Genomic DNA, 27,563 nt, shown 5'->3' with positions numbered 1-27,563 from the left:
GATGAAATGCAAATTTCACATTTGTAGATAGTAACGCTGGTTTGAGTTCAAAGACAAATAAAAGCAAAACTTATAATGATAATTCAACATATTTCAGATACGGAATCACCATATTTTACGTACTGCCCTGGAAACATCACAAACAGTACAGATCTACGATTACAAACACATTCTGTCGTCTGGCCAAACCCAATAGCTCAAGACAACAGCGGTAACCAGCCCCATGTTGTGTCCAACTATAATCCTGGTGATATATTTAGTCTTGGAGTCACAGTGGTAGTATACAAGGCAACTGACAACGACAATAACCCGAATGATACGTGCTCGTTTGAAGTTGATATTATCGGTGTGTTGGTTTAATTTGATTGTGACCTGCCATTATTTTTAATAGCTGTAAACATTATGATTGCCATTCAGATGTAATGCTTTTTGGATTTATAAGATAAGATGCCCACTAACCAACATAACGTTACATTCCTACTTAACTTATCCATTCAATAAAAAGATTCAATAACTGAAGCAAGGCATCTCAAGTTCAGATAGTTAAAACGTACTTAAGTGAAAAACTGATCCTTTATCAAACCAATTTGTTTTTTAGAATGGAAGGCTGCGTTATCTAAAATTTAAAAACAAAATATGTTGAAAATTATTTTGAAAATTGACTTAATCAAAATCATTGACCTAAATCAGAGTTTAGATGATGTATTTTCTAAGCTTGTTTGAATGAATCTATTACAGTATTCTCTTTCTTAATTTCTACTTGAAGATGTTGAGCCTCCAGTTATCTCAAACTGTCCAGCTAACACATCCCTGCCAACAGACTATCGGTTACCAACTAGAGAAACGACATGGAATGATGTTGTATTGTTTGATAACAGTCTCGGAGATATAGCTTCTTGGTGGAACATTGAAAATGGTTCTGTACTCGCTATTGGTCCGACATACGTATTCCTGACAGCAAGAGACGAATCGGGAAACGAAGCTATTTGCGAATTTTACATCTCAATAATTGGTATAAATTGCTTTATGTTACAATCATTGTCAGTGTTAATTAATTAAACAACATGGTACTGTTTATTTCTGTTTCTCCTGAGCGGCACATTATTATTTTGAGAGCTTGAGTATTTATTTATTTAACAATTGTTTCTGTTTTATTTTATTTACAGACGATGAGTTACCGGTCCTTACCTGTCCACAAGTATCGTCTGTTGAAAACACATACAGGTTACCGTCTGGTATTGTAGAATTTCCAGATCCAGTAGTAACCGACAACAGTGGACTGTACGTAAATTTAACAGCCTCAATTACGACGGGCTCGGCGTTCCATATTGGAGATACCGTGATTCACTACAATGGAACTGATCCATTTGGCAACATTGGAAACTGCTCCTTTGTTGTAACAGTATTAGGCAAGTTATCATTTTTTGTCTTAATTTTTAAAATCTTACAGTAACCTATACGTACAGTATGTAAAAATCAATCATTCCTTAAAAACAAAATGTTTTACTTTTTTAATGTAGACACTGAATCTCCATATTTTACGTACTGCCCTAGAAACATCACAAACAGTACAGATCTACGATTACAAACACATTCTGTCGTCTGGCCAAACCCAATAGCTCAAGACAACAGCGGTAACCAGCCCCATGTTGTGTCCAACTATAATCCTGGTGATATATTTAGTCTTGGAGTAACAGTGGTAGTATACAAGGCAACTGACAACGACAATAACCCGAATGATACGTGCTCGTTTGAAGTTGAAATTATCGGTAAGTTTTGAATATCTTATCTTTCCAAAATCTGTTTTAGAACTTGTTTCTTTTCTAGAACTTGTTTCTTTTCTTTCATTACCTTCTTTCTTTCCTTTTCTTTCGTTTTGTTTTCTTCCTTTCCTTTCTTTTTCTTTCTTTCTTTCCTTTCTTTTTCTTTCTTTCTTTCTTTCTTTCTTTCTTTTCTTTTTTTCTTTCATTTTTTTTTATTTTTCTGTTTTTTTTATTTGTTTCTTTTCATTCCCTTTCTTTCATTTTCTTTTGTTATTATTATCTTTCCAGTTCTTTCTGTAAGTTTGAAAATAAACATCTTATAATTGCCTTTTAGTTAAACCAAGTATACTGTATCAGTTTTAGACACAAACTTTATAAACATTTCATTTTAATTCCATTTATTATCTAATTTAGATACCGAACCGCCATTAATTTCAAATTGTCCTTCTGACATATCACTACCAATGAACTATCAAAAGCCAACTCGAAATACGACTTGGAACGACGTTGTGTTATTTGATAACAGTCTCGGAAACATAGACTCTTGGTGGAATCGTGACAACGGATCAGCTTTTGATGTTGGATCAACGCGGGTATTTTTAACAGCAAGAGATGAGTCTAGAAATGAAGCCATCTGCGAGTTCTATATTTCTATATACGGTATGTCTACTCTAATTTTGTTTTTAATTTCTCTCTAACCTAACTGCACAACTAATTCAATGCTTTTTATACGGCTAGACACTAGACTAGATTGTATATGAATCACATGAGTGCACTTTGACCAACTCATACTCAAAACTACTTTATTTATTACACTGTTTTTACTTTCTTTAATTTATATATATATATATATATATATATATATTTTTTAGATGATGAACTACCTCAATTTACATATTGCCCAGGTGATATTTACTTGAGCACAAGAGAAAATGAATTTGACGAAATAGCAGTGTGGAACGTGTCTACAGCCATTGATAATTCGGGTATTGCACCGATTGTCAGAGGTACAAACCAACCTGGAGAACTGTTTGGTATTGGTATTTCCACCGTTACATACACAGCTACAGACAGTTTCTTGAACAATAACACGTGTTCGTTTAAAATATATGTGTTTGGTAAGTTATTACTAAATGACTCTGATTAAAAGGGTAATTCATAGTATAATGCACTGTTCATGTGGGCCCAAAGGGTTTCAAACGGCACATGATGGATTTCAGTCAGCAGCAATTATTATTATATATATTATTATATATTTTTACAGATAATGAAAATCCACAATTCATCACGTGTGCACCTGAGGTAATCATTGCCAATGAGTTCCGGCGGGACGGTGCAGTTGTCGAGTGGACAGAGCCTATCGTCTGGGACAACTCGTTAACCGACTTGGTTGTGACGTCATCATTTGTATCTGGACATTATTTTACATTAGGGCTAACGACTGTTGAATACATGGCTATTGATAACCACAACAATACTGCGTCTTGCTCATTTAATGTTACCGTAAATGGTAAGTTCATTTAGAGGAAAATATAAAGTAGAATATTTTGTTAATACTTCAATAATTATATGCATATTCGAGTAGCACCTTTTAACCAAATACAAATATATATTATAGCCCTATCTACAAAACTAACACTGCCTTTGTGTTTTATGCAGATACTGAAAAACCAACATTTCAAAATTGTCCGGGAAACTTTAGTCATCCTACTGATTATCGATTACCGTCTGCTGTCGTCACGTGGTCGGCGCTAGTTTCCGAAGACAACTCGGGTCATGATCCGAATGTAACTTCCAATTACGATCCGGGTGATACATTTTTAATTGGAGTATACGAAATAAACTATTGGTCTGAAGATTTGACTGGTAACAAAGTATTATGCAGTTTCCATCTCCACGTGTTTGGTAAGTATTCGTTGATGGTGAGGATGATATGGTAACAAAAGATGATACTGAGAACGATGACATTGGTAATGACAAAATGTAATATGTTGTTCTAATTTTTCTTAGATAATGAATCGCCGGTGTTTACATTTTGCCCGTCGAACATCCTGCTCAACCCCATGTTCTTCCGTCCATCGGCTGTAGCCAATTGGTCTGAACCAACCGCGGAGGATAACTCGCATACGGTTGAACTCATAACATCGAACTACAACTCCTTTGACGTTTTTCCGATTGGGATGACCTGGGTCATCTATCAAGCATTTGATAGGGCAAAGAACTTTGAAAATTGCTCATTTAGTGTAATAGTAATAGGTAGGCTTACTGTAACGTTTTTGTTTGTTTTCTGAACTGTAAAAAGTTACCACTTTCAAATAGAAAGTAGAAATACCAAGATAGTTTTATGTACGATTAGAATTACCGTATAACTAAACATTTCAAAAACATCACCCCATGGCAATACAGCAACAGGTTTCTGAGGTGGCCTTGCCAAAATAGGACCTTGTCATTTGATTTGTAACACATTCTGTACATTATTCTCTGGTTTTTGATAACCAAACATTGAGAAAGCAGAGAGGCATGAAATTGAACTTGTCGCAACCACACATAAAACCTTTGATCTAACTAAGCTCGGCATCTTGCCTTTTTTAAACCAATGTATAAACTATAAAGTTACTTCTTTTCGTGTAGATATAGCACCTCCTGTATGGCACAATTGTTCCGATGACGTCATTGTAACTACTGACTATCGGAGACCAGATGTAAATATTTCATGGCATGTACCTACAGCAATTGATGACTCTGGATATAGCCCAACTGTAGTATCAAACTACAAACCAGGAGACATTCTACTTTTAGGCCTCACTGGCGTATCATACATGGCTACAGATAATTTTCAAAATAAGGCAGAATGTAATTTCACAGTTGTAGTTATTGGTAAGTACCAGATTAAGGTTAGAACAAGTTATATCTCAACATCGTCTCAAACATGGCAAACAACCTTTGTCGTTATTAATTCCATTATTACTGAAATATTTATCATATTCCAGATGAGGAACCTCCGTATTTCATCGATTGTCCAGTGGACTTTATATACTTTGTTGATGACACGGCGGATTACGGCAACCCTAGTTGGCTTGTACCCAATACGACAGACAACTCAGGAGTTCGTCCATTGGTTACTGCGTCACATCAGCCTTATGACGAGTTTCCCGTCAACACAACTCTAGTTAATTACACATCAATTGATGACGACTACAACGTTGGGACATGTCAGTTTTATATTACGCTTTTACACACGTTCAACTACCTTCTAACTTTAGTAAGTATAATTGAAACAATGGCACAATGCAGTATATTTAGCTTTAGTCTTTATTCAGAAGTTTCTAGAAAACCAATGAAGAAAATCAATTAAAACAAATAGTATACATTTACGTAAGGTATTATATATTATATTATGAAGTAAAATTAACTAAAAAGATGTTGTTTTATATAACATGTGATCATATTATTGCATTCAATAATTATATCTGTTAATCTAGAAACGCTGAGACATTTCCAACTTTACTTTATTTTCTTTTTTGAAATACGACGTACCGCAACACTTATTTAAATACTATCTCTGTTATTTTTAAGAATTTTGAAAATATAACTGGTGATGAAGTGGATCTTATTGTCGAAATAAGCATTATAGCCGTAGAGAATCTAGATGGACGAAAACTGGGCGAAGAGGAAGAAACAACTTTACTTTTAACTTTAGATGTTCTTTTGGAAGATAATTCAGCAACACCTGATCAGGAATCGTCACAGAGCCAAGTTGTTGTAAGTTTCCAAAGGTAGCTTAAGGTTGTCACAAAACTCGCCAAAACTCAATAAACTTAAATCAAGGCAATCTAACAGCAGCACGCTGAGCTCGCCTTGCCGAGATAGAAGGAACTCGAACAGTCCTTTGATCTTATATCTGGCTGCAACAAATACCAATGCACATCTTCGCGATGTGGTGTCTGCTATCATACTGCTTCATTTTTTAACTTATGGAATGAAATATTTGTTTATGTTTCTGACTTTTCCTCAAGTGTCCTCAAATATATTGACATTTTCCATGTAGGTATACATTTTTGATGGACTAAGCTAGACCTGGACTAAGCTAAGCCTAAATTAAGCTAAATCTGGACTAAGCTAAGCCCGGTTTCAGCTAGTTCTCTTTTGTGACCACCTACCGGATTTACTAAATTACGATTTGCTTTTATTACTTACAGGGCGCCACTTTGATATCAGAAGCTCTCATTCAACCGATACAGAAAAAGGTCGGAATAATTTGTGTACTCTTTGTGAAAATCGTAGCCTAAAATAAAGCGAAAAACCTTTATTGTATGTTGTCGAAATTGATTGGTTTAACCATAACCTTTCAGAATAATAATTTGTTTTTTTATAATTAAAAATATAATTTGTTGAACCAAACTGTGCCACTGTTCCACTGTGTGCCACTGTTCCACAGTGTGACACTGTTCTGAAAGTGTCCCACTGTTCAAAAAGTGTGCCACTGTTCCAAAACTGTGCCACTGTTACAAAAGTGCCAATGTTCCAAAAGTGTGTCACTGTTCCAAAAGTGTGTCACTTTTCCAAAAGTGTGCCACTGTTCCAAAATTGTGCCACTGTTCCAAAAGTGTGTCACTGTTCCAAAATTGTGCCACTGTTCCAAAAGTGTGTCACTGTTCCAAAAGTGTGTCACTGTTCCAAAATTGTGCCACTGTTCCAAAAGTGTGTCACTGTTCCAAAATTGTGCCACTGTTCCAAAAGTGTGTCACTGTTCCAAAAGTGTGTCACTGTTCCAAAAGTGTGTCACTTTTCCAAAAGTGTGTCACTGTTCCAAAAGTGTGTCACTGTTCCAAAAGTGTGTCACTGTTCCAAAAGTGTGTTACTTTTCCAAAATTGTGCCACTGTTCCAAAATTGTGCCACTGTTCCAAAAGTGTGTCACTGTTCCAAAAGTGTGTCACTGTTCCAAAAGTGTGTCACTTTTCCAAAAGTGTGTCACTTTTCCAAAATTGTGCCACTGTTCCAAAAGTGTGTCACTGTTCCAAAAGTGTGTCACTGTTTCAAAAGTGTGTCACTTTTCCAAAAGTGTGTCACTTTTCCAAAAGTGTGCTACTGTTTCAAAAGTGTGCCACTGTTTCAAAAGTGTGCCACTGTTTCAAAAGTGTGCCACTGTTTCAAAAGTATGCCACTGTTTCAAAAGTGTGTCACTTTTCCAAAATTGTGCCACTGTTCCAAAAGTGTGTCACTGTTTCAAAAGTGTGTCACTTTTCCAAAAGTGTGTCACTTTTCCAAAATTGTGCCACTGTTCCAAAAGTGTGTCACTGTTCCAAAAGTGTGTCACTGTTTCAAAAGTGTGCCACTTTTCCAAAATTGTGCCACTGTTCCGAAAGTGTGTCACTGTTTCAAAAGTGTGCCACTGTTTCAAAAGTGTGCCACTGTTTCAAAAGTGTGCCACTGTTCCAAAAGTGTAGCTTCCATATTAATTAACATACAATATTTTACCTTTTTAAGGCTCTGGCAGCACAGCTTGAAATTATTTCCAATGTTGAGGAAATCTTTCTCGATAGAACACCAGATGTTATAGTTAACGCCTCATTTACGTATGAATCTGCTGACGTCGGTGAGTAGATTGTATATGTTGATGATGCTTAAGCTCTGTCTACACTATGAAACTTTGTGAAAATAAATGTGATGTGGCCATATTTAGACATGATGACGCCATATCACTACCATATTTGTGCACATCACACTTTAAACAAAAATAGTTTGATAGTGTAGACATAGCCTTAGGGTTACTGTATTGGTACATTGTGTATTCAAACTGACTTACGTATCTGAGACGGATTGCACTAAGACTTAAACTTTTGCCTTACTTAAAGATTTATTGTCCCCCCTCCCCCCCCCCCCCAAAAAAAAATTAAGATTGATGAATTCAGACTTTGAATAGGTTATTTTGTAGTTTTAATCAAGTTAATTACTTCCATAGAAAAAAAACGGGGAAAAAATTGTTTTAACTTATAAAATGACAAAATAAATGATTAAATTCAACCAAAAATCCATTGGCTGGTAGTTTTTTCAGGTAAATAAATTTGTTTTCGATCTAATTTTTGGTAAAAGTGGTTAACTATTATGTTATATTAAAATGGCATATTCAACAAAAAAATTGTGAAAAATTATTTTTTTAGAGGGACAATACATCTTTAAATGGAAAACAAAAACTACTTTATTCTTAAACTCCTTCTACACTATCAAACGTTATGTGCCCATATATGGACACGATGACGTCATACTACCATGTGTACACATCACACTTCTTTTAGAGCTATAGGCCTGTTATGGAAATATTATTTTACCATAACCAGGCTGGTTTAGTACAGATTTTGTTTGCCTTTCAAGTTCTATATAGTGTTTTGTTTGAATCTCTTGAGAGATTAACATTAACTGTTTGCAGTACCGTGTCCTTTTTTGATAAACTATCGCAAACGGTATTTTATGTCTTTATTTTAAAAAACAACAGCAAAATATTTCACTAAGGAGGAGGGTTGATAATTAAGATAAATCAGAGTAAACTAAGAATTTGCACTGAAAGTAAAATTTAAAATGTAACGATCATTGTGTTTTACTAAAAATGTGTTATGTAAACTAGGCCTTCGTAACCAACATAATAAACCATTTCGGCAAGCATTGACCATCCTCATAATAACATTAAAAAAAAGTTGTTTTACTTCTGAATCTATTAGGAGGAACATTGTTGATTGGTTAACTTAAATTACTATCATATTATACCTTACTTTTCAGCCGTTAGTATGCATACTCTAGAACATGGTGATCAACGATGGTTTCATTTCTACAAAGAAGATAGTAAAGTGCAAAGTAAGGATAGTGATTCGAAACGAATTGCAGACAATGGTAAAGCGTTTCTTCGATTAAAGTCTGATGGAATTGGAGAAGACGGTAAGGATTCGAAAAAAGTCTTTTAAGAAGAATGTGACTATTGAATCACGTTTATTCCCAATACCACAAGAAGTTGTGTAACCATTAAAATGTACAGTACATACATACCAGGCTAGACAACATTCATAAAAAATAAAATGATGTCCAAAAGAAAAATTAAAATAAAAAACAACATGGGTCGCCCATGACCGGTCAGCACCTACGGTAGGGCACCCGCTGTGAGAACACTTTTTAATTAACTATTTAAAAAAAAATATACAGAAACAAATGCAATATTATATACGGTAAAATATAAAATAAATTAAATAATATAGTTTTTTCTTTGTAGAGTCTATTGGTTTAATGATGTCATATTTCGATCGGTCTGTGTTTAAATCGAGTAGTAGTGATGAAATAGTTAATTATATACAGCCGAAAAGGTAATTAATATTTATTATACAAGTGTGTAATTAGAATAATATGATCAAGGCATATATATTGATAGGAAGAGATACGCGAATATATGGTGGGATGTTTTATGTTTTTTAACGTTTACTGGAAGTACTAGTTAGACTTATCAGTATCAGTAGCATTGAAAGTGCCTTTTGATAATAAAATCTACAATGTATTTCAAGAAATTAATACCAATCTTTACAATAACGAATATTAGACCTGTCACAATATATAAGAAGATTGTTCCTTAATATCATCCTTAAGCCCCATAAGATCATAATTATTTATTAAGCATATAGTGACATTAAAAAAAAATGTTTTTTAGCGGCGACACGACAGAATATCAATTACAAAGTGGAGTGTTGGTGTGTAAGCTGATGGGTAATACGAAAAGATACTCAACGGAAGTAGAGTTCGCTATGGTAGTAGATGTAATGGTGGGTATTATTACAAACGTATTGCTTGCTATAGAATTGGTTCCCACTAGAGACGTGACACAAGGACTTAAGCGCAACTTAAGTGATTTGACCAATCACAAGTGATGGATTATTCGAACTGGCGTTTGTCATCTGTCGACTCGCGCGCTTGCGTTGCGTACGTACGTCCTTGCGGGAACCAAATTTTGAATTACACCTTTTATTTATTTGAAAAATAATTATTATATTATATATAATATTATTAGTCTATTTTTATACCATTGTTTGTTAGGATGAATTGATTAAACTGGTGGAAAGAGCTATTTGTGTATCCTGGAACGAAAAAACAGAGTAGGTTATATTTATTTAATCAATAAACTTAATTACACTACACGTGATAGGAGCTTGAACTTATTTGCGACATTACTTCATCAATGACAGATCAACATATTATCAATAAAACGTAATTTCGTTTCTCCGACATATCACATAGACCTAATATTGTAAATGCAAATAAATGGCGAATAACCATAACCATAATTAAATAACCTGCTTACAGCCTAACTGGGCTGAAGTGCGGACACGTGTGGGCAAATGCAATAACTTTTTTCCCATAAGGGTTCCTTCGTGTCGAGTACTGCCACACAGCAAAATTCTGATTCTTGTTTTAAGAAAAAAAAAACTTGTTTCAAGCAAAATATTTCTTGAAACAAGTAAATTTTGACTTGTCCGTATTTCAATACTTTTTGGCTTACCAAGAATCGTAAAATTCTTAACAAGAATCACACAAATTCTTATCAAGAAAATTATTCTTACCAAGAAATAATACTTTAAGAACAATATTCTTACCAAGAATTTAATTGCTTTTTTCATTCTTGTTTTAAGCAGTATCTGCCTTAAAATAAGTAACAATTTATCGATTTTTTAAAATAGAATTCTTGTTTCAAGCAATATTTTTCTTAAAATAAGTAAGAATATTCCGATTTGTATTTTTTTGAATTCTTGTTTCAAGCAATATATTTCTTAAAATAAGTAAGAATATTCCGATTTGTATTTTATAGAATTCTTGTTTCAAGCAATATATTTCTTAAAATAAGTAAGAATATTCCGATTTGTATTTTTTTGAATTCTTGTTTCAAGCAAGATATTTCTTAAAATAAGTAAGAATATTCCGATTTGTATTTTATAGAATTCTTGTTTCAAGCAATATATTTCTTAAAATAAGTAAGAATATTCCGATTTGTATTTTTTTGAATTCTTGTTTCAAGCAAGATATTTCTTAAAATAAGTAAGAATATTCCGATTTTTATTTTTTGAATTCTTGTTTCAAGCAATATTTTTCTTAAAATAAGTAAGAATATTCCGATTTGTATTTTTTGAATTCTTGTTTCAAGCAATATTTTTCTTAAAATAAGTAAGAATATTCCGATTTGTATTTTTTGAATTCTTGTTTCAAGCAATTTTTTTCTTAAAATAAGTAAGAATATTCCGATTTGTATTTTTTGAATTCTTGTTTCAAGCAAAATATTTCTTAAAATAAGTAAGAATATTCCGATTTTTATTTGTAGAATTCTTGTTTCAAGCAATATTTTTCTTAAAATAAGTAAGAATATTCCGATTTGTATTTTTTAGAATTCTTGTTTTAAGCAATATTTTTCTTAAAATAAGTAAGAATATTCCGATTTTTAATTTTAATATTCTTGTTTCAAGCAATATATTTCTTAAAATAAGTAAGAATAATCCGATTTGTATTTTTTGAATTCTTGTTTCAAGCAATATTTTTCTTAAAATAAGTAAGAATATTCCGATTTGTATTTTTTGAATTCTTGTTTCAAGCAATATTTTTCTTAAAATAAGTAAGAATATTCCGATTTGTATTTTTCGAATTCTTGTTTCAAGCAATATATTTCTTAAAATAAGTAAGAATATTCCGATTTTTATTTGTAGAATTCTTGTTTCAAGCAATATTTTTCTTAAAATAAGTAAGAATATTCCGGTTTGTATTTTTTAGAATTCTTGTTTTAAGCAATATTTTTCTTAAAATAGCCTAAGTAAGAATATTCCGATTTATATTTTTAGTTTTCTTGTTTCAAGCAATATATTTCGTAAAATAAGTAAGAATATTCCGATTTTTATTTGTAGAATTCTTGTTTCAAGCAAAACTTTTTTTAAAATAAGTAAACAAGAAGTCTATCAAATAAAAACCAGTAAATGTTTACTTATTTTAAGAAAAGTATTGCTTGAAACAAGAATTCTATCAAATTAAAATTCGTAAATTCTTACTTATATTGGGAAAAAAATTGCTTGAAACAAGAATTCTATAAAATATAAATCACTAAAAATTTATTTTAAGAACAATAAATGAATACTCATTTTAAGTAATATTTTACTTAAACAAATAAATTCAAGAATGTTATAAAACATAATATTAACAATACTGTTATTTTCATTAAGAACTACAATTTACATGACATTAGGTACAATAATATATACAACTTCTTTAAAACAAACTTGTTTTTATTAATAATAAAATGCCATCAAAAGAAAACTTAAAAACATTAAAATGGTAAAATACAAATTTCGTAAAATTCTTCCCCCGCACCTGGGCTTTAAACTATTAGGTGTCTTTAAATTTATTAATGTATACTAATGATGATTCAACAGCCTTTGTCAAGTGTACAGGTGTGTTTTCATCACAAATCACTAACTGTTAAAGGATAGTGAGGCCTACTTCTTTTCATTTTGGATAATCGAAATCCAGAAGGTAAAAAGTGGAGAGGAGAGTAACTAGAGCCTCATCTAATTTTGCTTTCTTTGTAGTTAGAATTGTTTGCTAAACTTTAATGTAGGCCATTTCTGTGTCCAAAAGCAATACCGGCATATTACCTGATCGGCGTGAAGACCAGGATTCTGGATCTTTATTCATGTTCCTAAAAATGAAAAGAGATTAATATAGTTTTAGTTATTACTGTATTTAAAATATGTGTAACATCATAACGGTGTGGTTTTAGAGTCCTATATCTGGGGCGGTAAACACAAAAACATGACGCAATATTAGAACGGTGGTAAGAATAATTTTACATTATAAGACATAAGGGTGGGTGGATTATGCATTTGAACTTTTTAATCACAAACTTTGCCCTGTTTATACCGATCCCAAAGACAGGCCTGGCTGTATCTATTATTTTTAGTTAAATTATTAGGGTCTAAATTTATTTTTAATATTACTATTTAGGAAGACAATACGCAAAACGGTGCTCAATCCTGATTGATGTTTTTATTCTGTATCAATGTTTATAATAACAATCATACAATTAAATGTAAATTTTGTTTAATTGTTTGATTTTAATAAATTATTGTAAACATAGTATATACCTCGAATTTTAAGCTAAGATAAATTTGATTTTAAAAAAACACTTTAAGATATTTTTTTTTAATGTACATAATGTTACTTGTATTTTAAATTTTAAAAAACACTAAATACCTTCAAGGTCGGCAGACTTTTTTTGATGAGTTTTTCCCAACAAATATGTTTGACAGATTTGACAACATATGGGTTATCTTTGAACCTAACCAAAAATAACAAATTGAAAACATTATACTGTATTATATAAATTTATTTAAATGAGTGGAATAATGTATGGACATAAACTTGATATACTGTAGCTCAAATTTTTAATAATGTAGCCTACAGTTTTGTAGGTGGTCAATGTAAAAGGAAGGGGAAAGGGTGGGCTGGCCAGGAGAGCATTAATATGTCAAAAATTCATATTCATAAGTCATTTATTTAATTTTAGTTGTCAAAGGGAGGAGTGCATGACACTAGCTTGAGTCGAACCAAGCTGTTAAAAATACGTACACAATATGTACACGTATTTTCCTCACTACCATTGGTCCATTATAAAAATATTTATGAATAGATAAAAGTACAAAAACATACACTGTACTTACCAGATGGAGGACTGGTGTTTCTCTTTAAAATACCAAAATAAACTATATTATTCTCTTCTTTGGAAAAATTTGCTAAGCACTTTTTTAAAAAGCTTTCTTTTGTATTTCATTCCTCTTTGCCTAGTAATAATTAGTATCCTTCGAACTTCTTCAATTACCTAACAAATAATTTAAGATAAAAAAAGAAATTTAATATAACAATTTTAGTTATGCAGTACAGTACGTATGTTTTTTGTTTGTTTTTTTAGTATGTTTTTTTAAAAATTTAGAGTTAAAAACATTAAGTTTCAATATCGATGTGATCACTTCGGGGATTACTTAGTGTGTACAATTAATTAAATATAAAGAAGTGTTTTTAAATGTCATTATATTTCTCATTGGAATATGTGTATATAATATAATCCTTCGTAGATATTTCATGGCTACATTGCAAAATAACTGTTACATTATAATTGTATTATCTATATTAGGCCTTCCTTATACCTAGCTGAAATAGGTCCGACAATATTTGTCCCCTCTGTCAATGTCTGAACTAAAATGCTAAGCTAAACCTATACACCTGTCCGTCAGTACAGGCATAGTAGGCTAGCCTAGACCTACTAGTTCCAGGCCTACAGTATTACTAACTAGGAAGGAGCCTAGGCTAGGCCTAGACTGCTGGCAGATTAAAATATAATTATTAGGCCTACGAACCTGTTAAAATGTTGGCCACTCTTCATCTATTTCTCGGATCTTCAACAAAGCGTCTTCCTTCGACATTATATTAGACTAATCTTACTAGGCCTATTGAAGCATTTAATATATAAATTGCGATGAAAGGTGTCTTTTACTTACAAACTCTAGATTTTGAATGATTACTTTAAAAAACCGTTGGCCATGATCCCGCCGGGAGCTAGGTCATCGACCACACACAGTGTTGTTTTTCAACTATAACCAAAAATTTATCGCTGGCCTTTTACCCAGAATGTATAAGGTCATTATACTGCTCAACGTTAAAGCATGGAGGTATAAACCTCCATGGTGGTTAAAGCAAATCTATAAAACGTCTGGACCAACAGTAATACGACAGACAATAATAATGACACATGTTTGTTGCAGTCCGAAAAAAAGCGATAAGTTGGTGCCAGTAAACTGAAGTAGGTACAGTATTTGCTACCCTATTTGCTAAGGCATTATAATTCAATTCATGGAAATACTCCGAATTTTCGAGTAACATGTGGAATTGGTGGTTCGCTGCTCGGCAAGCTTTGGAATTTACAATTCGTTTTACAAGCATGTCATAAAACGCCATTTTAAGGACGAGTATAACAATCGGCAACCTCCTGCAGTTGATGATGGAAACATCAGTATATAAGTATGCCTGGAGAAAACGAGGATGCCAATTGAGGATGAAGTAGAACTAGGCCTAGACTAGGAGACTGACGAAGTTAATGAAGAAAAAAACTATTATAACGGGGATGATTTATCAACTGACGATAGTAGTAGTGATAATTCTAGTATTGTTATACTGTTGTTAATGATTGTTTAATATTAATTATCTTGTTGATGCTCAGCAAGAAGGCCTACTAACTAGAGGATGAACAAGCAGATAATAGTATAAAAAATGCTGATTTCTTTCTACTAAAATTAAAGGAGAGAAACAAGATTCCACAGGTAAGCCATTTTGCTTTAAAATTACAACAATTATGCATTTTAAACTATTTTTTATTAGAGAAATACGTCTATTTCCTAGGCCTTGCTGGTACTGTTATTATACAGGACTATTAGCTATAGTAACTATAGGACTTGGGTACTAGGCCTAGGCCTAGGCATTATACACTCTAAGTTTATGTTGCATTTTTTTGTGACCAATTTCATTGTTACAAATAACATTTTTTTTGTTAGGCTGCATAGCTCCCCAACTAAAGCACAACTTAGTTTTTAAACATATTAAAACTTGAATATAAAAAATATTAAATCAATATTATTTTCTTTAGGTTGCAGTGCAATCGATTATTCAAAGCACAAACAGTTTGATTACCCAGATTCTTTCATCAGTTGAAACTGAAGTGCTAACTGCTCTACCGTTGTGTGAATATAAGGATGACAATCTATTTTAAGTAAAATATTTCTCAAAATAAGTATTTTTCAGAATATTAAAATAGAATTGACTTCAATTCAAGCAAAAATAGTCTTGATAGGATATAGTATGATATTGACTTCTTATCTTAAGTAAAACATTTCTCAAAAAAAGTATTTTTTAAATTATTGCGAATCTCAATTTAAGCAGAAATAGTCTTGATAAGATAGTATGATATTGACTTCTTATTTTAAGTAAAACATTTCTCAAAATAAGTATTTTAAAGAATATTGCGAATCTTGATTCAAGTAAAAATAGTCTTGATAAGATAGTATGATATTGACTTCTTATTTTAAGTAAAACATTTCTCAAAATCAGAATATTGCGAATCTGAATTCAAGCAAAAATAGTCTTGATAGGATAGTATGATATTGACTTCTTATTTTAAGTAAAACATTTTTCAAAATAAGTATTTTTTTAAATATTGCGAATCTCAATTTAAGCAAAAATAGTCTTGATAAGATAGTATGATATTGACTTCTTATTTTAAGTAAAACATTTCTCGAAATAAGTATTTTTAAGAATATTGCGAATCTTGATTCAAGTAAAAATAGTCTTGATAAGATAGTATGATATTGACTTCTTATTTTAAGTAAAACATTTCTCAAAATAAGTATTTTAAAGAATATTGCGAATCTTGATTCAAGTAAAAATAGTCTTGATAAGATAGTATGATATTGACTTCTTATTTTAAGTAAAACATTTCTCAAAATCAGAATATTGCGAATCTGAATTCAAGCAAAAATAGTCTTGATAGGATAGTATGATATTGACTTCTTATTTTAAGTAAAACATTTTTCAAAATAAGTATTTTTTTAAATATTGCGAATCTCAATTTAAGCAAAAATAGTCTTGATAAGATAGTATGATATTGACTTCTTATTTTAAGTAAAACATTTCTCGAAATAAGTATTTTTAAGAATATTGCGAATCTTGATTCAAGTAAAAATAGTCTTGATAAGATAGTATGATATTGACTTCTTATTTTAAGTAAAACATTTCTCAAAATAAGTATTTTTAAAAATATTGCGAATCTCAATTTAAGCAAAAATAGTCTTGATAAGATAGTATGATATTGACTTCTTATTTTAAGTAAAACATTTCTCAAAATAAGTATTTTTAAGAATATTGCGAAACCTAATTTAAGAAACTTTGTCTTACCTAGAAAAATATTTATTGTTTTAAGTAATTTTTAGAATTCATCAATCTTGATTTAAGAAAAATTATTCTTGATAGGGATAAATATAATATTGATTTCTTATTTTAAGTAAAATACTTTTCAAATTAAGTATTTTCAAATCTTGTTTTAAGCAAAACTATTCTTAATAAGAAGAGAATGATATTGACTTCTTATTTTAAGTAAAATATTTCTTGTAATAAGCATTTTCAAGAATATTGCGAATCTTGATTCAAGTAAAAATAATCTTGATAAGGGTAGTGTGAAATTGACTTCTTATTTTAAGTAAAATATTTCTCAAAACAAGTATTTTCAAGACTATTGCGAAACCTAATTTAAGAAACTTTGTCTTACCTAGAAAAATATTGATTGTTTTAAGTAATTTATATAATTCATCAATCTTGATTTAAGAAAAATTATTCTTGATAGGGATAAATATAATATAGATTTCTTATTTTAAGTAAAATACTTTTCAAATTAAGTATTTTCAAATCTTGTTTTAAGCAAAACTATTCTTAATAAGAAGAGAATGATATTGACTTCTTATTTTAAGTAAAATATTTCTTGTAATAAGCATTTTCAAGAATATTGCAAAACTTAATTTAAGAAAATGTGTCTTTTCTAGAAAATTATTTCTTGTTTTAAGTAATTTTAAATCTTGACAAGAAAAAAAATACTTATTTTAAGAATTTTTTCTTAAAACAAGATTTTTTTTTCTTGCTTAGAATTTCAAATTTTGCTGTGCACCAAACGGCGCCCGTTCGTCTGTCCATATAACCCCCTATTCCGAAAGATGAACAAGCCAAATGTGTACACTGGACCTCAAGTTGTAAGTCCGAGATGACCATCAGAACAATGGTCAAGGAGTGGCTTGATTGTATGATTGCTGATTGTATAGCTACATGGTTTGCGGCACCCCTGTCTTTATACCGCTTGGCCACTCGACTCGATAAAACTGGTAAAAGAGGAAATGACGGGAATTCTATTGTATTTAGATCATCACGATACTTGTTATTATAAAGCCCGTTTTTAGTCGCGTGGAAGCGACTCTATAGTTCACTATGTCGGTCGGTCGGTCTGTCTGTCGGTCTGTCTGTCGGTCCGGTATCACTATGCGTTTTATCGCTTTCTGACCTTATCTTGATATCAGTTTAATCTAGCTAGGTCAATTTTTCACAGTATATTCCTTATGGTCAGGAATCAATGTGGTTATGTTTTCACGGTGCGCAATAAAAAATTACGCGGTCTACGCACGATTTAACGAAATCACGTTTGTAATCATATCTTCACAACCATGAATCACAATTAAATAAAATTTGGTACTCATAAATTTCAGGGCATAAATCATCATATGGCAATACAATTACGTGCGTAGCGCATGTAACGCATGCGTACGCGCGCTTAAAATTTTCAAAATTTATTTTCGATGAAATAAGAGTACATTTCAGGCAATTTTAAGCGTTTACAAAATTGCCATGAGTGCGCATATTTTTGCGCGCGCACTGCGCGTTAAATGTTATTACGCACTCTTTTTGCCCGATTTCTGTTTTCTTGACTTACTTTTCAACTCGAAATTACGTTATACGAGCACGTCGAAAGTGACAGGCTACGCACGTGTAAATTAAAAAAATATAAATGTTTTTAAACATTTCAACATTTTTAAACATGTTCAGTAATTTCGGTCAGTATAGTTCACTATGTCGGTCGGTCTGTCTGTCTGTCGGTCTGTCGGTCTGTCGGTCTGTCGGTCTGTCTGTCGGTCTGTCTGTCGGTCTATCGGTCTGTATGTCGGTCCGGTATCACTATGCATTGTAGCACGCGACTTAATGGCTGTTGGCCTTGTTTGTTTGTTAATGAAGTTAATTTCATATGCTGTCGATTTCATCATATTTAATGCGCGCGTTAGGATATATAGGGTTTTTTTTAAACATGAGACGTCTCCCACGATCTCGCCAATCAAGAATATCATATCGATCGCTACTGAAATTAAGATGAGATTAATAATACGTTTTTGCTGATAATATAACCAACTGAAATAAACGTAGAAAGTCTATAGAATTAGCAAAGAAATCAATACGAAAAGACCAAACATAAAACAGACACAATGCAGCTGAGAATTGGAAATGTATGGTTGTACTCATTAAATCTATAGTATAATAAACAGATACGTATTATGATAATGCATGTACTTACTAAGTAAACATGTTGTATATATGAATTGCATTGTGCGTATTGAGAAACGATAATTTATGTTACACAGAAGATGGAGTGAAGACGGTTGTCGACTTGTTTCTAGCGGGCTTTCAGAACTCGTCGAATGTCACTGTTCGCACACCAGTATATTTGGTATTCTTTTACCTACTGAACTAGAAGATGTAAGTAAAGGAAACTCTGTAGTTTTGTTTTTATAATTTTGACGAACTTAATAAGATAGGTTAAATCAAGAACTGTCCTTTTTGTTACTGTACTCATGGCGTTCAATAGTGAGTGAGAGTTATATCAATTGGATTAATTATTTTACTTGTTGAAGATGCATTGTCCCCCTGAAAAAATAATACTTACATTTTTTTAATATGCCATTTTAATGTCACCTAACAGTTATCCACTTTGACCAAACATTGGACCGAAAACAAATTATTTACCTAACAAACTGTAATTTAAAGCAAAAAATTTTACTGCCAAATAATGGGTTTTTGGTTGAATTTAACCACTTATTTTGTCATTTTATAAGTGAAAACATTATTTTGTTTCCGTTTTTTTCCAACGGAAGTGATTATTTTTTTCTAAATTACAAAACTATTCAAAGTATGATTTTATTAATCTTTATTTTTCATGTTTTTTTTATATCTTTAATATGTTAGTTATTTTAGTTGTGACGTCATTCTTGTTATCTAATCACTTTTACAGGATAATGAGTTATTCGCAATCATGGTACGTGTAGTAACCTATTGTACGGGAATTGCATCAATCGTGTCGCTGATTGTGGTTGCAATCATAATGTTGCGGCTGTAAGTATAACTATGTCACCCCGACCATACCATCTCCAAACACAACACATATAATAATACACATTTCTCACATACTAGGGCTAGGACTTAGACTATTTTGCTCGCTCGGCCTAACTATTACAAGCAGGCTGTTTATAACGACGTACATATCAAACGTGGATGATTAATTATGAGGTGACTTAGGCCTAGGTGTACAAGATTCACAATCCAAATTGAACAAGCGCTGCCTGTTCAAAGCTTCATTTCCAGCTTTGAAATATAATATAGTAATCCTTGATATAAAATGCGTAGACGATTGCTTGATTATCTCTTGCAATAACTGTTATAATGTATATTTTTAACTTAACAGACAAAAACATAAACTTCCATTCGACGCGGAGCGAGTTTTCGTGATGGCAAATCTTATCATTAGCGCGCTGTTGATGATGCTTTTGTACGTATGCACTCTGGAGTTAAGTGATGACAATGTAAGTATTTTTTAAAGACAAAAATCATGATTTTATGAGAGAGGAAACTGGACTTAACTTTAAAAAAACGTGTGTTTTTGTTTATATTGTACACTAATTAATGATACAGTTTGTTCCATGCTAAATAAGCAAATTTGCAGTAGCAAATATATCTTTCATAAAACAAAGATGACTTCTTTCTAGCGTTCGAGGGTAGTTGCGTATGCGCCAGTAACATTTGTCTAAAGCTTTGTCTACACTATCAAACTTTATGTGACAAAACATTTTATGTGCCCATTATGGACATATCACTAACATATTTGGTCATATCACTACCATATTTGGTCATATCACTACCATATTTGGGCACGATAAATTTAAATTGATACAGTACTGTATAAGCAAAGACAATTCAAATTAATCATCAATGATTGAATATGTTCATATTAGATTAAACACATTTTAAAACATTTTAAAATATTATTTGACGTTTCAGATTACCTGTATTGTAGTAGGAGTAATATTGCAGTATTTGTACATAGCAATGGTGATGTGGATATTTGTCGATGTGTTTAACTTGTTCACTAAACTGTATAATATGAAGGGTAAAAACGCAGCAAAGTATCATTTTGCTCTAGCATGGGGCGTGTCAGGCTTCTTCACATTTTTGTTCTTTGGAACGTACCGCGGATACGAAGATTCAGAAGGGTGAGTCGTTGATCCTTATCGTTTTGGAAACTTTCGATTTCATTTGACGTTACTTCAACAAAATGAGATTGGAGGAACCTAAGATAAATCACAGCTTGTTAAAAATATGCTCCTAAAAACAAAACAAAATGCAACAAATAATAATAATAATAATTGTGATCCATATCAGAACAGCATCGTCACGAATATGATATTAGAGAACTATCGATTTACGACCATCTACCTACTGTACGTCAGGTCAATCGATGTGTCGTCGGTCGTCGCCTGAACCTAGAAACCATTGAAACTGTCAATGTGGGGTAGTGAGAAATTACGTCACAATTACCCCCGCATGCGCACAATGAATTAACATGACGTAGTTAGGTCATGAGTTGTCGGAAATCGAAAGCTCCCTAATGACGACAATACTGTATGTCAATTTCAAAATCACTATTAATTTTAATGCATTTTGTGGAATTTATGATTAACAAGGCCAACAGCCATAAGTCGCGTGCTAAAACGCATAGTGATACCGGACCGACAGACAGACCGACAGACCGACCGACCGACCGACATAGTGAACTATAGAGTCGCGTCCACGCGGCTAAAAACAAGATTACTCTAAAAAGATAATAAGATCACGATGATAGTTTATTCTCTTTGGTGCTTTTGTGAAATATATGATTAAAATAGATGATGTTACTATCATGTTGAAGTAGGCCTAACTGTTTTAACTCGTTTTTGTTTTCAAGGTGCTGGACAGACATGGAAATGGGTGTCATTGCAGCATTTGCAACGCCCACTCTTCTTATCTTACTTGTAAGTTGAGAAGTTTTTGATTTGTATTTAAAATCCGCCAAAAGTTTCAATCAATATTCATTCATTTCATTTCCTTTATTTTGGATAGTGCTTCCATATTATAATCATACAAAACAAAAAGAGAACAAAAATCACCAGGAAATTAACAATAGAGAGGTTTCGCAATCTTACGAATACGATAACGAAAACGGATACGTCACGCGCACGTATTTGTTTTCGTAAGCCAGTAAAAATCTGTTTCGCATGGCAATGAAATATTGAGGGCGCCGTCCAAAATATGACTGCGGTAAATTTGAGCGAAGCGCAGGTACGTGTTGCTTGGTGCTTGGCTGCCTAGGCCTAGCGTAACATCAATGCGAGTGAGGACTTTAAAAACTGCTATTTATCAAAATTGACCTGGCATTTTAGTAAATTACTTTAGTAAATTACTTTCAATAAATCTATAATTATATTATAATCATGAATCATTCCTGATTCAAATGCAAAATGTGCAAAATAGATCAAAAACTATACTCGTTTTGTAGTTACGAATATGACTGGTGATATTCGTCAACACGAATACGCTTTACGAATATGAAATGGGGATCAGCTCAAAAGTTTCACAAATGCGTGACGTATCCGTTTTCATTATCGTATTCGTAAGGTTGCGAAACCTCCCTAATAGCAGCTTCCACAAAACCAACCTAAAATGTCCTAAAATATTAATTTGCACAAATATCAAAATGGCGTAACTATTCCTAGATCGCTGGCAAACGAAAAATTCCTAAAAAGGAATGTCCATCAGCTGTCTTATTATAGTAAATAAACGAAATATAAAAATTCGTTTCCAATAAAACACATTTTCATTTACCAAAGACCGTTTAGGAATATAATTTTACCGCTTTATTGATGATATGAATCAGACATTTTTGAGAATTTTATTTATTTTTATTTGTTTCTATTAATTATCTGCAGACGTCAACAATCTTGACATTAGTGTGTCTAACTTGTAAAACTAAACTTCGTGGGAAACGAAAAGAAAATTGCGTAATGCAATGCAGGTAGGCCTAAGTATCAATTATCGTCATCGGCATAGTCATCATCATCATTGTCGTCATCATCATCCTTTGTAGTAACCCGTCTTATTTTCGTCACAACTGTTCTTCAATCTCTATAAAGCCATAATGTGTTCTATTGTTGTTAAGAAACAATTCAATACAGCAATAATTGCTTCTTGGGCTATTTTACGTGTAAATCAAAAGAAAAAAATGTCCATCTTCAATTCAACTGTTGCCATCTGGATTGGAGGTCATTGGAGTCCAAATGACCTTTGTATTATTAATTAAGTATACAATTGTTAACGATTTGTTTTTACAGAGGAATTATGATATGCATATCTTTATTTTTACCGTTGTTTCTGACAATATGGGCAATATCAGTACAAGTGTCAGAGGGCGATATTTATCAAATGCTGTTCTTCGGTGGATTCGGTTTACACGGTGCCTTTATTTCTGGTTATGTTTATTACAACTTCAGATACGTAAGTATGGACTGCCGTTTGGACACCACATTTTATGTTCGTTTACATGACACTTGGTTCCCACTAGAGATGCAACACAAAGGCGTAACGCAACGTAAGTGATTTGACCAATCACAAGCGATGTATTATTCGAACACTAACTTATCATTGGTCAATTCGCTTGCGTTGCGACTACGTCATTGTGTTGCGTCTCTAGTGGCAAACAGGTTTATTGGTCCGAGTTTTATCAATTAACCCAGCTAACCATGATGAATCAACATAACATATAAGTATGTTGCAGGTTTAACCTACGTTTGTCAATATACTCGTTATGTTTTCTGTATTGATTATTGGGAATAAGTATATTCATTTCATTATAAACAAAAAGAATTTACCATCGCATGGTAATGCGTGAGTTCCTCTCTTTTATTTAAAATAATCACGTGAATTCATAATTGAATTGGGTGTATTAATGATTTATGTTCCTCCTACTACGTACGATTGAGTGGAAAATTCAATTTCAATTTTTTAATTAATTCACATTTATTTAAATTAGTCATCGTTTATGATTACAATTTCAGTGTATAATCGATGGCAAGAATCCTGCATACAGAAGTTAAAATTCTGTTTTCGCAGGACCCGTTTACATAAAAACATAAAACAATAAAACACAACATAAATTAAATACAAGTGAGAAAGAAGCGACACTTCCTCCTATATACATTTTAGTATTGGCTAATCAGCATAAAGCGATAAATAGTGTTTTTTAACATATTTGTTTATACATTTATATTTTGCTTAAACATGGTGTTTTAACGCTTAATTAAGAGTCTAATTTTAGTGTTTACACTATATTTACTTTACATAGAGTAATTTATAGGGCTATCTGATTGAATTTGCAGGTTGAGAAAGCGAGGATGTCATCAATGAATGTTCATATGGTAGAAGATGATCATAAAGAAGATGCCAATGATAATGTTAACGCTGCGGATAATGAAGCTATTATGGTTAGTTTAATGGCTTACTCACTTTTACCGACAAAGCAGTAACTCCCGACCTAAGACCTACACATATTGTATTATCGCCTGATGTCTTAATTACTACAGCTAGGCTTCTATTTTAGTAATTGTTTATTTGTCAATAATGATGCAAATTTAAAGAATTTGATTTAAAGTAAACGTTATAAACTTATTTCATTACTACAGATATCCGCCAGTGTAACAACAGAAGACGGATATGACGAAATTGATAGGGCGATTGAAAACCAACTAACGCTGGTATGTACCACTTGATTTTATGATAATTTCTCATTGTTATAAATCATTAAATACATAAATTTGAAAGGCGAGGAAAATAAATTTGCGAGAATGATAAATATCGCACAACTGTGACTACTCGAACACTGCACGAATAAAATATCGTACAACTGTAACTACTCGAACACTGCACGAATAAAATATCACACAACTGTGACTACTCGAACGCTGCACGAATACAATATCGCACAACTGTGACTACTCGAACGCTGCACGAATAAATATTGCACAACTGTGACTACTCGAACGCTGCACGAATAAAATATCGCACAACTGTGACTACTCGAACGCTGCACGAATAAAATATCGCACAACTGTGACTACTCTGTACATCAAATAAAAGAATACGTTGATTATTTTATTCAGTACGTGTGTTGTTTAATTAACGATGAATGAATTTAAATCATAATTAGGCCTATGTTGAATCTGATTAAAATTATTTTTATTTTAGAGTCCAAGTATCCACAGTAGAGCTCTTTTGTTGTCAGAATCCCGCCAAAATAGCATGTCAAGTCTTAGTTTAAAATTATCCAACAAGGTATCACCCACGACGGTAAGTTGCTACTTGAAACACCAAACTTTTGAAAGTCTTTGGCTTTATATTATACGTCACAGACAATTTTTTTTTTTAACTTGGCAAAGTATAATACGTTTTGTTTGTTTTTCTGTCTACATGTTATAAAGTTGTCATTCTAAATTTGTCGGTGTTAATAGGTATTACTTACTGAACATGCCTATTGAAATTCAAGAAAATCGGTTCATTAAATAACTTCACAAATAAAACAAAAATTGTATTCTTTTAACATGGACTGAAATATCAACATGCGCCCTCTGTGGCAATATTTTGCCAAGTACTTCACTCCTGAGTGCTTTCATTTTAAATTTCAATTTGTTAATTTTCTTTTCAAGCTGACAAGTCATGTTCTCTCAAAATAAACCGTAATACAGTGTGTTAGTTTTATTCATTATTAGGATAACAAATTACCACGAGAAGACTCTATTCTAACTCTACCTGGTGCTGTTGATGTTCCCGATGACATAGTTGAAGAAGAAAGCACAGAGCTTGTAGAATCGGACAGTATTGAAAAGGTATGAATTATAAATCCAAACTCCAGTGACGGGTTCAGAGGTCATGTTTGTTGTTTTTGGTTGATTTGTAACGCGTTTCAATAATGGTTGATAACGCGTTCAAAGGGTACGGTAACCAATTTCAAAATATTGCAGTTGATTAGTTAGTCAGAGAATATAGGGAGTAGAATGCTTGCTCTATAGTTAAATATAACATACACAATTACGCGTTTGTTTGCAGGAACCAGCTTCAGAATCTTCGGATGGAAAATCAGCAAAATCAGCGACAAGTCAAAACAAAGATGAAGAAGAAAGCGATTCAAGTGACGAAGATGAGGTAAGATTATGATTGGTTACCTGTGCGTATAATAATAGTATTCACAGTTTTACACAGAATGTCCCTAACTCCACCTCCTACAGGTTGGCGTCTCGGTATTCTGAAATCGAAAATCACCTTTTTTTTGTTTCGTCATATATCATTTATGGAGTGTGATCTAGTGGATCGGTATGTAATGGAATACCACATTTATGTTGTTATTAAACGTTATAATGAAATTAGGTTTTAAAAAAAAACTTTCATTTTTTAGGAATCCAAAAATGAATCGAGCTCTGATTCATCAGAAAGCGAAAGTGAAACCGAAATAAATGAAAAATCGAATGATTCTTCAGAAGATGAAGACGATGAATAGACATTGCTATTTAATATCAATATTTTACAGACTATATATAATATATAATTTATTTTTAGCTTGTTCTGTGAAATATTGAAATACCTACTGTAACCGGCTGTTTGGACAGCAGGGAGATTATAGTGTCTGTACCGTTCTTGTCGATCATGAAATCTCATAGAAATAAACATTGTAATTAAAGTGTTACTGGAGATATATTAGATAAATCATCAATAAGTTAAAGCGGATGAGGATGACGGTTTCCATTGAAATATTAAATACAATTTATGTAATATTTCAATAGAAACTGTTCATAAGTTATCTTTTTCGTATCGTTTAGCAGAACTGAACACACACTGAAACCTGCAGCAAATAAAACGGAGTTTTGCTAGACGTAATGTAGTGATAAGGTAATGCCGATCCTGTGTGCAATTTAACGTACACACTGTCTCTGATAAATATAGCATGCCATACATTATATTAAGAAATACTTATAATAAAATATAATAGATGTTAATATACGATGATGTAAAACGTTAATGTTATGACAAAATATATTTTACTTGTATTATTAGGTATATTGTATTATTATTTTAGATACCTTGTTTGAAGAATAATTATACGAAACACAAGTCTATATTAGTGGCATTAACTTGCCCCAAGTCTGTATTGCTGTCTTTTTTTTATGTTAGTCGGCGTGTTGATTTTTGTCGTGAAACACAGACTTGTAGGACGCCTATACAAATCGATTTAATTGTTGTCTTTTTTATGTTAATCGGCGTGTTGATTTTTGTTCTGAAACACAGACTTGTAAGACGCCTATACAAATCGATTTGCCAAATTTTTGTCTTTTTTTATGTTAGTCGGCGTCGGCGTGTTGATTTTTGTCCTGAAACACAGACTTGTAAGACGCCTATACAAATCGATTTGCAGACCGCAAACATCGATAAGGATGACGTAGATTATCATACCGTATTTAGCTAATGAGCGGGTTTATGTAAATATATGGTTGTAGAATCAACCAATTAACGGACCAGATATTGGCGTTCTAGTTACCTCATGTAATATGAAGACGAAAGTTTCGCGAGCGAGTTTACGTCGGTACAGTATCGGCCGGCTACTAGAGGATGGGACAGTCTTACTTAAAACTTGGATGTCGAGGTCAAGAAGAAAACCCATTAAAAACAACATACGCGAGAAGTACTGTCCCCACACAAACTTCAGTGCGTATGCTCAGTTTGTGGGGAAGTAACTCTTAAATCAA

General features: G+C 32.3%; 1 protein-coding gene and 1 long non-coding RNA gene across 3 annotated transcripts; one reads left to right on the top strand and one right to left on the bottom strand.

Moving 5' to 3' along the window:
- Positions 1-1,335: 1,335 nt before the first annotated feature.
- LOC140054232 (uncharacterized) lies at positions 1,336-26,856 on the top strand. Its single transcript, XM_072099153.1, has 29 exons — positions 1,336-1,409; positions 1,521-1,769; positions 2,178-2,423; positions 2,636-2,881; positions 3,028-3,273; positions 3,423-3,668; positions 3,774-4,019; positions 4,395-4,640; positions 4,754-5,025; positions 5,340-5,525; positions 5,963-6,010; positions 7,252-7,360; positions 8,539-8,694; positions 9,023-9,113; positions 9,452-9,563; positions 9,835-9,893; positions 19,050-19,164; positions 19,697-19,797; positions 20,147-20,264; positions 20,740-20,951; positions 21,683-21,749; positions 22,704-22,789; positions 23,106-23,268; positions 24,150-24,254; positions 24,453-24,524; positions 25,015-25,116; positions 25,536-25,652; positions 25,873-25,968; positions 26,219-26,856. The coding sequence occupies exons 3-29, from the start codon at positions 2,228-2,230 to the stop codon at positions 26,318-26,320; spliced, it is 3,915 nt and encodes a 1,304-aa protein (XP_071955254.1). The 5' UTR covers positions 1,336-1,409; positions 1,521-1,769; positions 2,178-2,227; the 3' UTR covers positions 26,321-26,856.
- LOC140054234 (uncharacterized) lies at positions 12,128-14,435 on the bottom strand. 2 transcript variants are annotated; one of them, XR_011846495.1, is made up of 4 exons: positions 14,328-14,435; positions 13,494-13,651; positions 13,027-13,111; positions 12,128-12,472 (listed from the first exon to the last, which is right to left on the bottom strand). It is a non-coding gene; the product is annotated as an uncharacterized lncRNA (long non-coding RNA). The 2 variants fall into 2 exon arrangements; XR_011846494.1 differs by having other exon boundaries at positions 14,187-14,417.
- Positions 26,857-27,563: the final 707 nt, after the last annotated feature.

Source organism: Antedon mediterranea, chromosome 7 (assembly GCF_964355755.1).
Source record: "Antedon mediterranea chromosome 7, ecAntMedi1.1, whole genome shotgun sequence".
Taxonomy (NCBI): domain Eukaryota; kingdom Metazoa; phylum Echinodermata; class Crinoidea; order Comatulida; family Antedonidae; genus Antedon; species Antedon mediterranea.
Note: the sequence above shows the minus strand (reverse complement) of the source record. Positions and strands in the feature narration are given on the sequence as shown.